Here is a 14,543-nt window from a genome sequence, read left to right as displayed (position 1 = left end):
TTCGATTGGCTAAACTAGCTGAGCCGCGGCAGGGAAGCAGCATAGGTTCATTCTGAATGGCCAGAGCGTAGCCTGGGCCGCTCGTGTTTGGCTGGCAGGAGGGGCCAGCAAGTGTGGCTGTGCTCCAGGGTGTGCGGACGCTGCTTTGTTGCCTGAGGGGCGTGGCGTTGGAAGTTGAGGGGGTCGGCGTAACGCGTCGTGGGACCTGCAGTTGCAGCCGCTGCGGTTCCTTGGCCGGGTGTCTTGTGGCGTAGGCGTCGCGCCAGAAGCAACCATGAGCGGTGGTGTGTACGGGGGAGGTGAGTGAGTGCGGCCAGAAGGGAGCGCGGCTCCTGGAGTGTGGGGTCCGTGACTGCCGTCCGCATCCCTCCTCGTCGGCCCTTTCGGGTTTCCCACTCGGGACCGGCTCCCCGCCCCATCCCCGCCCTGCGCTCTGCCCGCCCCAGACCCCCGGGCTCGGTGAGCGCCTCGGGCTCGGGCCCTTCCGCGGCCCCTGGAGGGCGCTCGGGCTCGGGCTGCGCAGGAGCTCCGCTCGGGGCCGCCGTTTTCCGGAGTCTCCACAGCCGGCCGCGTCGGGGTGCGTGTGAGCTCGGGCTTGGGAGGTCCGGCAGTTCGCTAGCGTGGAGCCTGAATCGCAGAGCGCGCCGCGACGGGCGGAAGGGCTTGGAGGCGCGGCGGCCGCTCGGGACCAGCCCTCCGTCCGCGATGCCTCCCGCCTTCAGTAGCTCCCGGCGCTTTGTTGACTGGAGTCCCTGACTGGGACCCCTGACTGGGGGCCCTGACTGGAGTCCCCAGAGTTCCTCGTGGGCGGGTTTGTTTGGGATTACTTGCGGAACACGTGTGATTGAAGGGTGTCGCAGAGAGCTTGCCGCCATCCCGCGTGCCTTTTGGTTTGTTTCTGTGGGTAGGCTGTGGTGTGGGGGAAGATCACAGCGGGCCTGGGACCGACACAGACCTGCGCGGTAATATCATCCGCCCCATTTGTTCGGCCCTTGGGGCGAGTCACCTCTCCACTTGAGGCTCCTCCTTTATGGAATGAGAACGATCATACTTACCTGAGGGGGTGGTCGTGAAGGTAAACTGAGATAATGCGTATCCATATTACTCAGTGAGGTTCATGGACCAGCAGTATAAGCATCACGTGGGAGCTTTGTAGAAATGCAGAATCTTAGGCCTTCCTCTAAATCTACTGAATCAGATCCTGTATTTTTGTAAGATTCCCGGGTGATTTGAAGCACTGATGTATATGGTTCACATTTTGCATTGTGTTTGATGAGTTAGAGAACAAGGAGACAAATCCAAAGTATGGGCATTGTTACTGTTTCTAGTAGGGATTTCTTTTCTGAAGATGGCATTTTTTGGGTAGGGGGTAAACAAAAACAAAGCTTCAAAGTTCTTAGTTTTTGGAGTGTAGTTTCAGAGTCTCTTCTGAGGTAGTATAGGGACCCTTGCCCCCTCTCTCCCTTTTTGTTTATGTCCTTGGTTTTCATTTCTGAATGTAAGAGTCAGTAGTTTCCCACTATTATTTTGGAGAGGTCCTAGAGGATCTTCATGATTTACGTCTTCCCAGTCTAAAGGTGCAATCCTGACAGAAAAACAGCGTCTATGTGCCCTGTGCCTCGTGGAGGCTGTTGATGTTATTACGACTTTAGGTTCACTGATCCAAGAAGTATTTCCTGACAGGGTGTCTCAGCTATCTATTGCTCCTATAACAGAAATACCACAAGTGGGTGACTTTAACAGAAATTTATTTTCTCACAGTTTAGAAGACTAGAAGTCTGAATTCAGGGCACCGGCTCTAGGGGAAGGTTTTCTTTCTGTTGACTCTGGGGGAACGTCCTTGTCATCAGTCTTCCCCTGGTCTAGGAGCTTCTCAGCACAGGAACCCGGGGTCCAAAGGACCCCTTCCTCTCCTGGTGTGAGGTCCATCTCCTCTCTGCTTGATTCTCTCTTTTATATCTCAAAAGAGATTGACTCAAGATATAACCTAATCCTGTAGATTGAGTCCTGCCTCATTAACATAACTGCCTCTAATCCCGTCTCATCAGAAATGAAATGGAACACATAATGGTTGATGTCCTAGGCGTTGTTAGTGAGTTGAAATGGACTGGTATTGGCCATTTTGAATAGGACGATCGTATGGCTGACTATGCCAGTAACAACAACTTGAAGAGGAATGGTGTCAAATTCATCATCAAAAAGAACATTTCAAGATATATCCTGAATTAAACCCTACCAGTCGTAGGATAATATCCATTCGCCTACAAGAAAGGCCAGTTAATACGACTATTATTCAAATTTATGCACCAACCACTAATGCCAAAGGTGAATAAATTGAAGATTTTTACCAACTTCTGCAGTCTGAAATTGATCAAACGTGCAATCAAGATGCCTTGATAATTACTGGTGATTGGAATGCAAAAGTTGGAAATGAAGAAGGATTGGTAGTTAGAATATACGGCCTTGGTGGTGGAAGTGATGCCGGAGATCATGTGATAGAATTTTGAAAGACCACTGACTTTTTCATTGCATGTACCAATTTTCAGCAACATAAATGGCAGCTATACACGTGGACCTCGCCAGATGGAATATATAGGAATCAGATCGACTGTATCTGTAGAAAGAGACAATGGAGAAGCTCAATATCATCAGTCAGAACAAGGCCAGGAACCGACTGTGGAACAGAACATCAGTTGCTCATATGCAAGTTCAACTTGAAGCAAGTTAAAGAAAATTAAAACAAATCCATGAGAGCCAAAGTATGACCTTGAGTATATCCCAGCTGAATTTAGAGATCATCTCAAGAATAGATTTGATGCATTGAACGCTGATGACCAAAGACCAGACATCAAGAACATCATACATGAGGAAAACAAAAGGTCATTAAAAAGACTGAAAAGAGAAAGACCAAAATGAATGTCAGAAGAGACTCTGAAACTTGCTCTTGAACGTGGAGTAGCTAAAGCAAATGAAAGAGATGATGAAGAAAGTGAGCTGAACAGAAGATTTTAAAGGGTGGCTGGAGAAGACAAAGTATTTTAATAAAGTGTGCAAAGATCTGGAGTTAGAAAGCCAAAAGGGAGGAACACGCTTGTCCTTTCTCAAGCCAAAAGTACTGAAGAAGAAATTCAGGACTCGAGTTACAGTATTGAGGCATTCTATAGTTGCAGCAGTGCGTTGACAGGGGAGCTGCTAGAAATTCAAGCTGAATTCAGAAGAGGATGTGGAACCAGGGGTATCATTGCTAATGTCAGGTGGATCCTAGCTGAAACCAGAGACTATGCAAAGGCATTTGACAGTGGATCATAACGAATTATAGGTAACATCGTAAAGGATGGGAACTCCAGAGTACTTAATTGTACTCACGTGGAACCTGTACACAGACCAAAAGGCAGTTATTCAGACAGAACACAGGGATACTGTGTGATTTAAAATGAGGAAAGGTATGTGTCGGGGTTGTATTCTTTCACCATGCTTACTCAATCTGTATGCTGAGCAAATAATCAGAGAAGCTGGAGCACGTGAAGAAGAATGCGGCATCGGAATTGGGGGAAGACTTACTAACAACCTGTGAGATTCAGATAATACAACCTTGCTTGTTGAAAGCCAAGAGGGCTTGAAGCAGTGATGAAGATCACACTACAGCTTTCAGTATGAATTACACCTCAACATAAAAAAAAAAAAATCCAGCCATGATCCATGGACCTTCCGTTAGCCTGAGACTGGAACCATTTCCAAAGCCAACTCTTCAGACAGGGATTAGACAGGGACTGTAAGATATTTGTGTAAGATACTTGTGAGGAGTGAACTTTTTGGCTCAAGTAGACATGTGGAACTGTGGGCAGCTCCTATCTGGAGGCAAGATGAGAAGGTAGAGGGGGACAGGAGCTGGCTAAATGGACTCGGGGAATATAGGGTGGAGAGGAAGAGTGTGCTGTCTCGTTAGGGGGAGAGCAACTAGGAGTACACAGCAAGGTGTATACAAGTTTTTATATAAGAGACTGACTTGATTTGTAAACTTTTACTTAAAACACAATAATAAAAAAAAGATGCCAAAAAAAGAAAACACAAAAATCCTTACAACTGGACCAATGAGCAATATCAGGATAAATGGGGAAAATACTGAAGTTGACAATTTCATTTTACTTGGGCCCACATCAATGCCCATGGAACCAGCTGTCAAGAAATCAAAAGACATTTTGCACTGGGCAAATCTGCTGCAAAAGACGTTTTTAAAGTGTTAAAAAGTAAAGATCTGTTATTTCTCAGGGTCAGCCATGGATGGCTGCATTCCTCAATTGAAGGTCGCAGCTTCTATCAGGTAACCCTTCCTTCACAACTTTCTCTCCAGGTTCTGTTTAAGAGTTTCTTCTCCTTGCTTCTAAGGTTGGTAACAGATCTCTGTTATTACTAGCTTTAGGGTACTGATGGCGCAATGGCTAAGCACTCGGCTGCTAACCTAAAGTTCATTGGTTCAAGCCCACAAGCAGCTCCACAGGAGAAAGATGTGGCAGTCTACTTCCATAAAGATTTACAGCCTTGGAAACCCTATGAGGCAATTCTGCTCTGTCCTATAGGGTCTCTGTGAGCTGGAATCGACTCAGTGGCAATGGATTTGGTTTGGTTTCTATTTCAGGTACTGCACTGTCCCTTCTGGTTTCCCTAAACCATGCCTATATAGTCCCTTTATTAAATAAATTATTCTCAATTTATCCAGTTTTAGTGTACCATCTCTTTCCTGATTAAACCTCTCCCAAAACACAATGTTTGGGTTGTTTTATTTTAATTAAGTTTTTAATTTGAGATGTATTTCAAATTGGTACTAGTAATATTATGAATGTAATACCTGGTTTAATTTTTATGGAGTTTTCACATGTATTTTGTCGTTTTAAGCACGTTAAGTACTTTAATTTTTGTACAGTAATTGTTAATGTTAATTATATTTTCATCTTTTCAGATGAAGTTGGAGCACTTGTTTTTGACATTGGGTCCTATACTGTGAGAGCTGGTTATGCTGGTGAGGACTGCCCCAAGGTAAATGTAATGTGGGTTAACTCAGGGCAATTCGTGTGGAATTCAATTATGTAGAAATTCTGATTCAAGACAAATATGGTTAAAGACATATTTAGGGAAAGGAAATGACTCCTTAATAAAAACAGGTGAAAGGTGATGTTTTTGACTCCACAGGTGGATTTCCCCACAGCTATTGGTATGGTGTTAGAAAGAGATGATGGAAGCACCTTGATGGAAATCGATGGTGATAAAGGCAAACAAGGCGGTCCCACCTACTACATAGATACCAATGCCCTGCGTGTTCCAAGGGAGAACATGGAGACTATTTCACCGCTAAAAAATGGGATGGGTATGATGTTTTTTCTATGGATTTGATTATAAATACACAGTGTGCTTAATGCATTTTCTGTGTAAAGCAGTGGCTTCTTATAAATAAGTTCAATATCAGTTATATTTTTAAATTTTTCTTCTACAAACTGATATGCCAGGCACTGAGAATACAGAGATGCCTAAGACGTGGTCATTTCCTTTAAGTTATCTATAGTCAGGTAGGGGAAACAAATGTGTACATACATATATGGTATTCTCTGAGGCAAGTGCTATAACATATTGTTGTTAGGTGCTGTCCGGTCAGTTCCGACTCATAGTGACCCTGTGTACAACACAACAAAACACTGCCTGGTCCTGCGCTGTCCTCACAATTGTATGCTTGAACCCTTTGTTGCAGCTGCTGTGTCAGTCCTTTTCATTGAGGGTCTTCCTCTTTTTTGCTAACCCTCTACCAAACATGTTGTCCTTCTGTAGGGACTTGTTACTTCTGATAACATGTCCAAAGTATATGAGATGCAGTCTTGCCATCCTTGCTTCTAAGGAGCATTCTGGCTGTACTTCTTCCAAGAAGATTTGTTCGTTATATATTTAGTATTCCTTGCCAACACCATAGTTCAGATGCATCAATTCTTTTTTGGTCTTCCTTATGCATTGTCGAGGTTTCGTATGCATATGAGGCAATTGAATACACCGTGTGCCTGGATCAGGCTCACCTTAGTCCTGAAGGTCACGTTTTTGCTTTTGAACACTTCAAAGAGGTCCTTTGCAGCTGATTTGCCCAATGCAATAGTCTTTTGATTTCTTGGCTGCTGCTTCTCTGGGTGTTGATTGTTGATTCTGTGGGCGTTGATTGTCAATTCTTGACAACTTATATATTTTCTCTGTTTATCTTGATGTTGGTTATTGTTCCAGTTGTGTGGACTTTTGTTTTCTTTATGTTGAGGTGTAATCTGTACTGAAGGCTGTAGTCTTTGATCTTTATCAGTAAGTGCTTCAATTACTGACAAGAGTTGTGTCATCGCATATTGAAGGTGGCTAATGAGTCTTCCTTCAATCCCAGCAGCACATTCTTTTCATATAGCCCAACTTCTCTGATTATTTGCTCAGCATACAGATTGCATAAGTGTAATGAAAGGACACAACCCTGATGCACACATGTCCTGACTTTAAATCATACAGTATCCCGTTGTTATGTTCTAACACCTGCCTCTTGATCCATGTACATAAGCACAATTAAGTGTTCTGGAGTTCCCATTCTTTGCAGTGTTATTCATAACTTGTTATGATCCGCACAGTTGAATGCCTTTGCATAGTCAGTAAAACACAGGTAAACATCTTTCTGGTAGTCTCTGCTTTCAGCTGGGACCCATCTGACATCAGCAGTGATATCCCTCGTTCCGTGTCCTTTTCTGAATGTGGCTTGAGTTTCTGGCAGCTTCCTGTCAAATTTCTGCTTTTAGAATGGTCTTCAGTAAAATTTTTCTTGTGTGTGGTATTAATGATATTGTTCGATAATTTCCACATTCTTTTGGATCACCTTTCATTGGCATAGGCACACATATGGATCTCTTCCAGTCTGTTTGCCAAGTAGCTGTCCTCCATATTTCTTGGCATAGACCAGTAACCACTTTGAGTGCTATATCCGTTTGTTGAAACATCCCAGTTGGTATTCCATCAATTCCTGAAGCCTTTTTTGCAGTGCAGTGCAGTGTATTTGCCAGTGTCTTCAGTGTAGCTTGGACTTATTCCTTCAGCACCGTTGGTACTTGATCATATGCTACCTCCTGAAATGGTTGAACATTGACCAGTTCTTTTTCGTACATCTTCCTTTGATGCTTCCTGCATCATTTAATATTTTCCCTGTAGGATCCTTCAATATTGCAACTCGAGGCTTAATTTTTTTCGTCCAGTTCTTTCAGCTTGAGAAATGCCCAGCGTGTTCTTCCCTTTTGGTTTTCAACTCTAGGTCTTTGCACATTTCATTATGATACTTAGTCTTCTGGAGCCATCCTTTGAAATGGTCTGTTCAGCTCTTTTACGTCATCATTTCTTCCTCTCGCTTTAGCTACTCGACGTTCAAGAGCACGTTTGAGAGTTTCTTCTGATACCCATTTTGGTCTTTCTTTTCTGCCTTTTAAATGACCTCTTGCTTTCTTCTGTATAATGTCCTTATGTTATTCCACAGGTCATCTCGTCTTCTGTCGTTAGTGTGAAATATATCAACTCTGTTCTTGAGATAGTTTCTAAATTTAGATGGGGATATACCCGAGGTCGTACTTTGGCTCTCATGGAGGTATTTTGATTTTCTTCAGTTTGAGCTTAAACTTGCATGTGAGCAGTTGATGGTCTGTTCCACAGTTGGCCCCTGGCATTGTTCTGGCTGATGATATTGAGCTTTTCAATTGTCCCTTTCCAGATATGTAGTCGATCTGGTTCCTGTGTATTTCATCTGGTGAGGTCCAGATGTATAGTTGCAGTTTATGTTGTTGAAAAAAGGTTATTTGCAATGAATAAGTCATTGGCCTTGCAAAATTCCGTCATGTGATCTCCAGCATCATTTGTATCACCAACGTCATATTTTCCAACTACTGTTCCTTCTTTGTTTCCAACTTTTGCTTTCCAGTCACCAGTAATTATGAGTACATCTTGATTACATTTTTATCAATGTTAGACTGCAGAAGTTGGTAAAAATCTTGAATTTCTTTATATTTGGCCTTAGTGGTTGGTGCATAAACTGGAATGATAGTCATACTAACTGGTCATTCCTGTAGGAGCATGGGTGTTATTCTATCACCGACAGTGTTGTACTTCAGGACGGATCTTGAAATGCTCTTTTTGACGAAGAACGTGACACCATTCCTCTTCAATTTGTCATTTCCGGTGTGTTAGACCATATGATTGTCCTATTCCGAATGGCCAGTACCAGTCCATTTCAGCTTACTAATGCCTAGGATATTGATCTTTATGCGTTCCATTTCATTTTTTGATTTCCAGTTTTCCTAGACTATTACTTCGTACATTCCACATCTAATATTAACAGATGTTTGCAGCTGTTCCTTTTCATTTTGAGCCGTGCCACATCAGCAGGTGAAGGTCCAGAAAGCTTGACTCCATCCACATCATTAAGGTTGACTACTTTGAGGAGGCAGCTCTTCTCCAGTTGTGTTCTGAGTGCCCTGTAACCTAAGGAGCTCCTCTTCTGGCACCATATCACTGTGTTCCACTGCTATTCATAAGGTTTGCAATGGCTAATTTGTTTTCAGAAGTAGATTGCCAGGTCCTTCTTCCTAGTTTGTCTCAGCCTGGAAGCTCAGCTGAAACTTGTCCACCATGGGTGACTCTGCTGGTATTTGAAATTCTAGCGGCGTAGCTTCCAGCATCACTGCAACATGCGAGCCCTGCAGTACTACAGATTGACAGACACGGGTGATATAGTGTGCTCGATATGCAGTGGGTTTAGAGAGGAGAGGTATGTAACTGTCATTGTGAGTCAGGGATGGTTTTCACAAAGGAGGTCACGTTTGTGCTGAATCTTGTTGTTGAGGATATACACAACAAAACGTACACCAATTCAGCAGTTTCTATATGTACCATTTAGTGACATGGATAACATTTGAGCTGTGCAACCATTCTCACCCTCCTTTTCTGAGTTGTTTCTCCCTCATTAACACAAACTCATTGCCCTCTAAGGTTCCTTTGTAATCATTTGAGTTGCTGTTGTCAATTTGATCTCGGCAGGAAAAAAAAAATCAGTGCCATAGAGTGGATCCTGACTCATAGCGACCCTATAGAACAGAGTAGAACTGCCTCGTAGGGTTTCTAGGGAGTACCTGGGGTATCTGAACTGTTGACCTTTTAGTTAGCAGCCATAGCTCTTCACCATTACGCCACCAGGGTTTCCTTGATCCAATATGGATAGTTCTTAAAAGAGCATAATGCTCAAGAAAGACTTTTTTTCATTTTACTAGTTACGCTAAGCTATTGTTTGGTTTAAGAAGACTTCAGGGGATATTTTTTGTTTAAGTTTTCTTTTGTGGTGAATCTTGATCAATGAGTGAGAATTTCCCTGGCTGACAGGCTGGATAAAGCAGAGGAACCAGCATGTGTTAAGGAATGAAGTTGTGAAAGAAACATAGGCATTTAGTAATGTCATACAATTAAGTACGGTTTCAACATTGGGTGTGTTAGGGCCCGTAGTAGAAAAGGTGGGCAGAGAACAGTTGTAAAAGGGCTTGTAAACCATCCCAGAGGTTTGTTGAACTGATCACTGAAGGATAACCCCAAAGAGTTTAAACAGAGGCGTGATTTGCCAGTTGGAAAGAATATTCTAACACCAATACGTAGGGTGGATTGGAAGTAGATACGAGGGACAGGAAGACCAGTTAGGAGGTGAGAGTCCAGATGAGAAGACATCGATGGTGGGGATACAGAGGTGACTTTCAGAGCTATCCAGGAAGGAGACAAAAAGTTACGAAGTCATTGAAGGGGTAAAAGGGAGAGAGAAGTTGAGAAAGTTTCCTAGATTTTTGATTTGTGTGTCTGAATAGAGGGCACCATGCTCTGAGATAGGAATAAAAGGGGGAGGAGCAAGTTTTAAGACCTTAAAAGGCAAGTGTGTCAGGATTACTCTGAGGTTCAGTTACTCACTAGGACCCACAGGACTCATTACATTGAAAGACTGATTACACTGAAAGGATACAAAGCAAAATTGGCAAAGGGAAAGGGGCATGGGATGAAGTCTGGAGGAAACCCAGGTGCAAGCTTCCAAGAGTATTTTCACAGTGGAGTCATATAGGACATACGTAATTCTTCCAGTAGCGAGTTGTAACAACACATGTGTTATTTACCAAGAAAGCTCATTAGAGACTCGGTACACAGGATTTTTATTTGGGGTGAGCATATAGGTCCCTTTTGTCTAGCATGTACCAAAATTCCAGACTCCCAGAAGGAAAGTAGGTGTTCAGCATACAGCTTGTTGTACAAACAGTTTAGGCACTTAGGACCATTTTTTATCAATGTAGGGGACTGTTTATCAGTTCCCAGATGCCAGCCAAGGTTAACTCTGCCAGGAGGCCCTTCTAAGGATAGCAGAGTTTGGAGTTTTGGGGATATCCAGATGGTGGTCCAGTAAGCAGGTGACTAAAAGATCATGAGAGAAAGATTTTAAGATGCGGAATTGTATTATGTTACCCGGAAAAAGTGTGAGAAGAGGGTTGAGGATGGGGTTCCTAATGAAAACTTACCTTGTATTTAACATAGAGAAGAAGAGAATGAAAAGGAACAGCTAGGGGTTTAGGAGAAGGCCAACAGAATAAGAAGTTTTTGAAAGCATAGAACAGTCCAGCGACTCTCATTATTCCCTGCTGGGACATTGAGATTTACACTTAAAAGGGGAGACAAAAGTTGAAGCCCTCAACAAAGTCCATTGACAAACACACACACAAAAAAATCCAGATACGCCTGTGGAGCTGTGGTATACAGATTAACGACATTGCTCCTTTGGGCTGTGTCAGAAAAATTTTGTAAAATCTTGAGTGGTCAGTAGCGTCAGAGGTCAAGTAAAGTTAGAAATGTGAAGGATTTACATCTTAGAAGGTTGTTAGTGACTTATGTGAGCCGTTTCAGTGGAATGTTTAGGTGAAAGTCCAGTTGAAGACTTACTGTCTCAAAATTCCTTTTTTTTTTTTTTTTTAAATCTTAATGTTTTATAGCCTTCTTTTTCCAAATTGTGAGCTTTGAGAGTCAGATATATATCATATAACTATTTTGAATATTTGCTATTTCAAGTCTGTTAGATATATTAATTACATTTGGGACAGGTCAGGGGGTCGTGATACTAATGAGGTTGGAGGGACGAAAAAGCCGTTCTGTATCTAGCAAATAAAGGTGATCTATAAACAGTTAGAAGGTGAGCTATATATAGTTATTTGTTATGAAATAGACATGTAAAATAAGTAGATTTTCTTTGTTGAAGTATTAACTGCTAAATCATAGATACAGTTGTTCAAAACGTGCTGTATTACATGAGACTAAATGGGAAGCTACTGTCTGGAGGAAAGATGAGAAGGCAGAAAGGGATAGGAGCTGGTCGAGTGGACACTGGAAGTCAAGGGTGGAAAGGAGGAATGTGCTGTCATATTATAGGGAGGGCAACTAGGGTCACATAACAATGTGTGTATAAATTTTTGTGTGAGAAACTAACTTGAGCTATAAACTTTCACCTAAAGCACAAATAAAAAAAAAAAAAAAAGACTGAATGGACACACCAGCTCAGGGGCGAGGATGAGAAGGCAGGAGGGGACACGAAAGCTGGTAATGGAGAACCTAAGATCGAGAAGGGGAGAGTGTTGACATGTCTTGGGGTTGGCAACCAGTGTCATAAAATAATATGTGTATTAATTGTTTAATGAGAAACTAATTGGCTCTGTAAACCTTCATCTAAAGTACAATTTTAAAAAATGAAAGAAAGAAAAAAGATGCTGTATTTATCTTTAAAAGTATTGCTTTCAAGGTGTTAATCTTATATTCTAGTTGAAGAATGGGATAGTTTCCAGGCTATTTTGGATCATACCTACAAAATACATGTCAAATCAGAAGCCAGCCTGCATCCTGTTCTCATGTCAGAAGCACCGGTGAGACAAAGACTTTTCTTTTCCAGGTTTCTCTAAATAGTATTTTTTTCCTTTAGATTTCTACTATTTGAAGAATGTTTCTATTTTCTTTAAAGAGGCATAGAAATTCATATTTTGAATTCTGAAAATTAAGAAATGGGGGTTACATTAAAATATTATAATTTTTCTATTTTTTTTCTTTTTTCAGTAAAATAGAAAGTTAAAACAACAACAAAATGCCTTAGTGAATTCTAGTGATTATTTCTTTGCCTAGGGATTGGTTTAACTTTTGATTTCCTTTTGAATTTGAGTGGACTGCTTCCTGTTTTAGTTTATGAGTTGTCCTCTGTATCCAAAGGCAGTATGTATCTACTTTTAAACCCAGGTCTCCAAGACAGAAGTCAGATGTTAAAACAGGGTTTGAAATTGCTGCACTGAAGTCTCTTGTAACATACATTTGCCAAAAGACTAGCATAATGATTTAATTTATCAATATTTTGTTACTGTGTCTAAACTCCATTTTCTTTTATGAGTACCAGCTATAGGTGGGAGAATTTGGTGGTTTACAGTTCCAAATTCGGATTTTGATAGCCAGATACTCTGGTTCACTCTTAGAATTTAATAGTACATATTTATTATATTTATAAGAATTCTGATTGTAATTTCTATAATTTATAGCAGCAGGTAGTTTTCCTTATGCTCAAATTAAATATTATAAAATATTGTAAAAGGTTATTTGCCATCATTGTATTTTATTCTGATTTTTAATGTTTTACATCTTTGTTAATATACTGTTACATGAACCTTCAAATAAATCAACAGTATTTAAATAACAAGTAACTTGCATTTCTTTTTCCCTCCTCTCAAGTGGAACACTAGAGCAAAGAGAGAGAAACTGACAGAATTAATGTTTGAACACTACAACATCCCTGCATTCTTCCTTTGCAAAACTGCAGTTTTGACAGCGTATCCTTGAAAGAGTAACACTGAACTTTTCTGTAGAAGTAAATATGGTGCTACTAAATATGGTACCCTGGCAGGAAGACGTGAGCCAATTCTTGGTTTTCAGAGGTTTATTATGTTTTTTTGTTTCTCACTTGATTTTTTTACTATCTGTCTTTTAGAATTTCTTATTAGAATTGATATACCAGAAGATATGAAAGAAAAGTCAGAAAGTAACATACAAATACTGCTTATTAACAAGGATTTTTTTTTTTTAGAAGAGAATGTGGAGAAAGGTCAGTGTTTAACTGGTTTAAATGAGTTCCAAGATTGCCATTTTCTCCCTTCCCTCCAGTACCTTAGAAAATTGGAAATTGGCTGTAAATTCATTTAAGATTTAATTATCAGATATTTATTGCAAGCATGTTAGGGAACAGACAAGGAAATACTATGCCCTGACCTCAGAGAATTTATAACATAGTACAGGCAGTCCATGACTTAAAACGAGGTTCCATTCCAATGACTCCGTCGTAAGTTGTTGCTGACATAAGTCAAATACCTCATTTTTTTTTTTTTATAGTTTTCATTGTTATTGCCTTTTATTATGAGTATCTGATCTTTATTTGTCTTTGGGGATGAGAATGATAACATCAGCAAATTATGCACTGCAACATTGTATGGTCGTCAGTGCGGTTAGTTGTAACTTGAATATGTCGTAAGTTGGGGACTACCTGTATTTCTAAATAACAAAGATTTAAATAAAGTAGTCTTTAAAGTAACATTGGGAAAAGTCACAAAGAAGTACTTGATTAATTTGAATTGTTTAGAAAACAATCGTAGTAGTTCGTGAGAGAAATATAGTAGTCTGGCAAACCTTTATAAAGAAAATAGAATTTAGTTGCATGATGTAGGGAAGGTCCTGTATATGGACTCCAAGTTGCACTGCTTTTAAACTGTGATCCTGTGTCAGGTACTTAACACCTGAGCTTCACTTTACTCATCTATCCTGTGTACCTCCCTGGATTGTTGTCATAGCCACATAAGTTTTTTATGTATTTGAGAATCACTGTAATAACTGTTATCTAACATTTGTCCTTCGAGATGACTTTAGCAAAAGTGTGGAGATGGAAAGTATGTGTTTGTCCCAGTGACTTGGTTTATAATTGAAGATTTAGTTAAACTTCAGCAGGAGTTGGAAAAATAGGTTTAGACTTGATCGTGGAGGCCTTGTGTATAAGATTTAAAAAATTTAACTTTAGAGAACCATAGAAGGTTTTTGAGTAGGGGAAGAGACAACTAGCATATTCGTTGTGTGCACGATTCCAATTAATTTTCATGATAACCTTGTCAAGAAACTGAGTCAGAAAGTAAGAAAACTAGTCCAAGTCTACAACTTGAAAATGGAGTCCTGAATTTGAACATTGGTCTTTCTGGCTGCTTCCTTAATATGGAATATGTGAACAAAATTGGGCATCTTTGAAAAACACTTTGATATATTTGAATCAGGACCCAAATAAGTTTTACACATTTTATTTGTTTGCTGTGTTTCTTCCAAAAACTAAACCCATTGCCATCAAGTCGATTTCTACTCATAACAATTCTAGGATGGGGTAGACCTGCCCCACAGAATTTCCAAGGCTGTAATCT

General features: G+C 40.7%; 1 protein-coding gene across 2 annotated transcripts in view; it reads left to right on the top strand.

Moving 5' to 3' along the window:
* Positions 1-74: 74 nt before the first annotated feature.
* Positions 75-14,543, top strand: part of ACTL6A (actin like 6A) — a 31,740-nt gene continuing 17,271 nt past the window's right edge. Inside the window, exons 1-5 of one of the 2 annotated variants that reach the window (XM_049882003.1) lie at positions 75-299; positions 4,958-5,034; positions 5,188-5,362; positions 11,875-11,975; positions 12,823-12,920. In XM_049882003.1, the coding sequence (XP_049737960.1) occupies positions 275-299; positions 4,958-5,034; positions 5,188-5,362; positions 11,875-11,975; positions 12,823-12,920 (476 nt within the window). In that variant the 5' untranslated portion in view covers positions 75-274. Of the gene's footprint in view, positions 300-328; positions 578-4,957; positions 5,035-5,187; positions 5,363-11,874; positions 11,976-12,822; positions 12,921-14,543 lie in introns of those variants that run through there. The other variant, XM_049882013.1, reaches the window with a different exon arrangement.

The sequence above is a fragment of the Elephas maximus genome, chromosome 1 (assembly GCF_024166365.1).
Source record: "Elephas maximus indicus isolate mEleMax1 chromosome 1, mEleMax1 primary haplotype, whole genome shotgun sequence".
NCBI lineage: Eukaryota > Metazoa > Chordata > Mammalia > Proboscidea > Elephantidae > Elephas > Elephas maximus.
The sequence above is the reverse complement of the archived record's forward strand: the minus strand, read 5'-3'. Positions and strand labels throughout refer to the sequence as shown.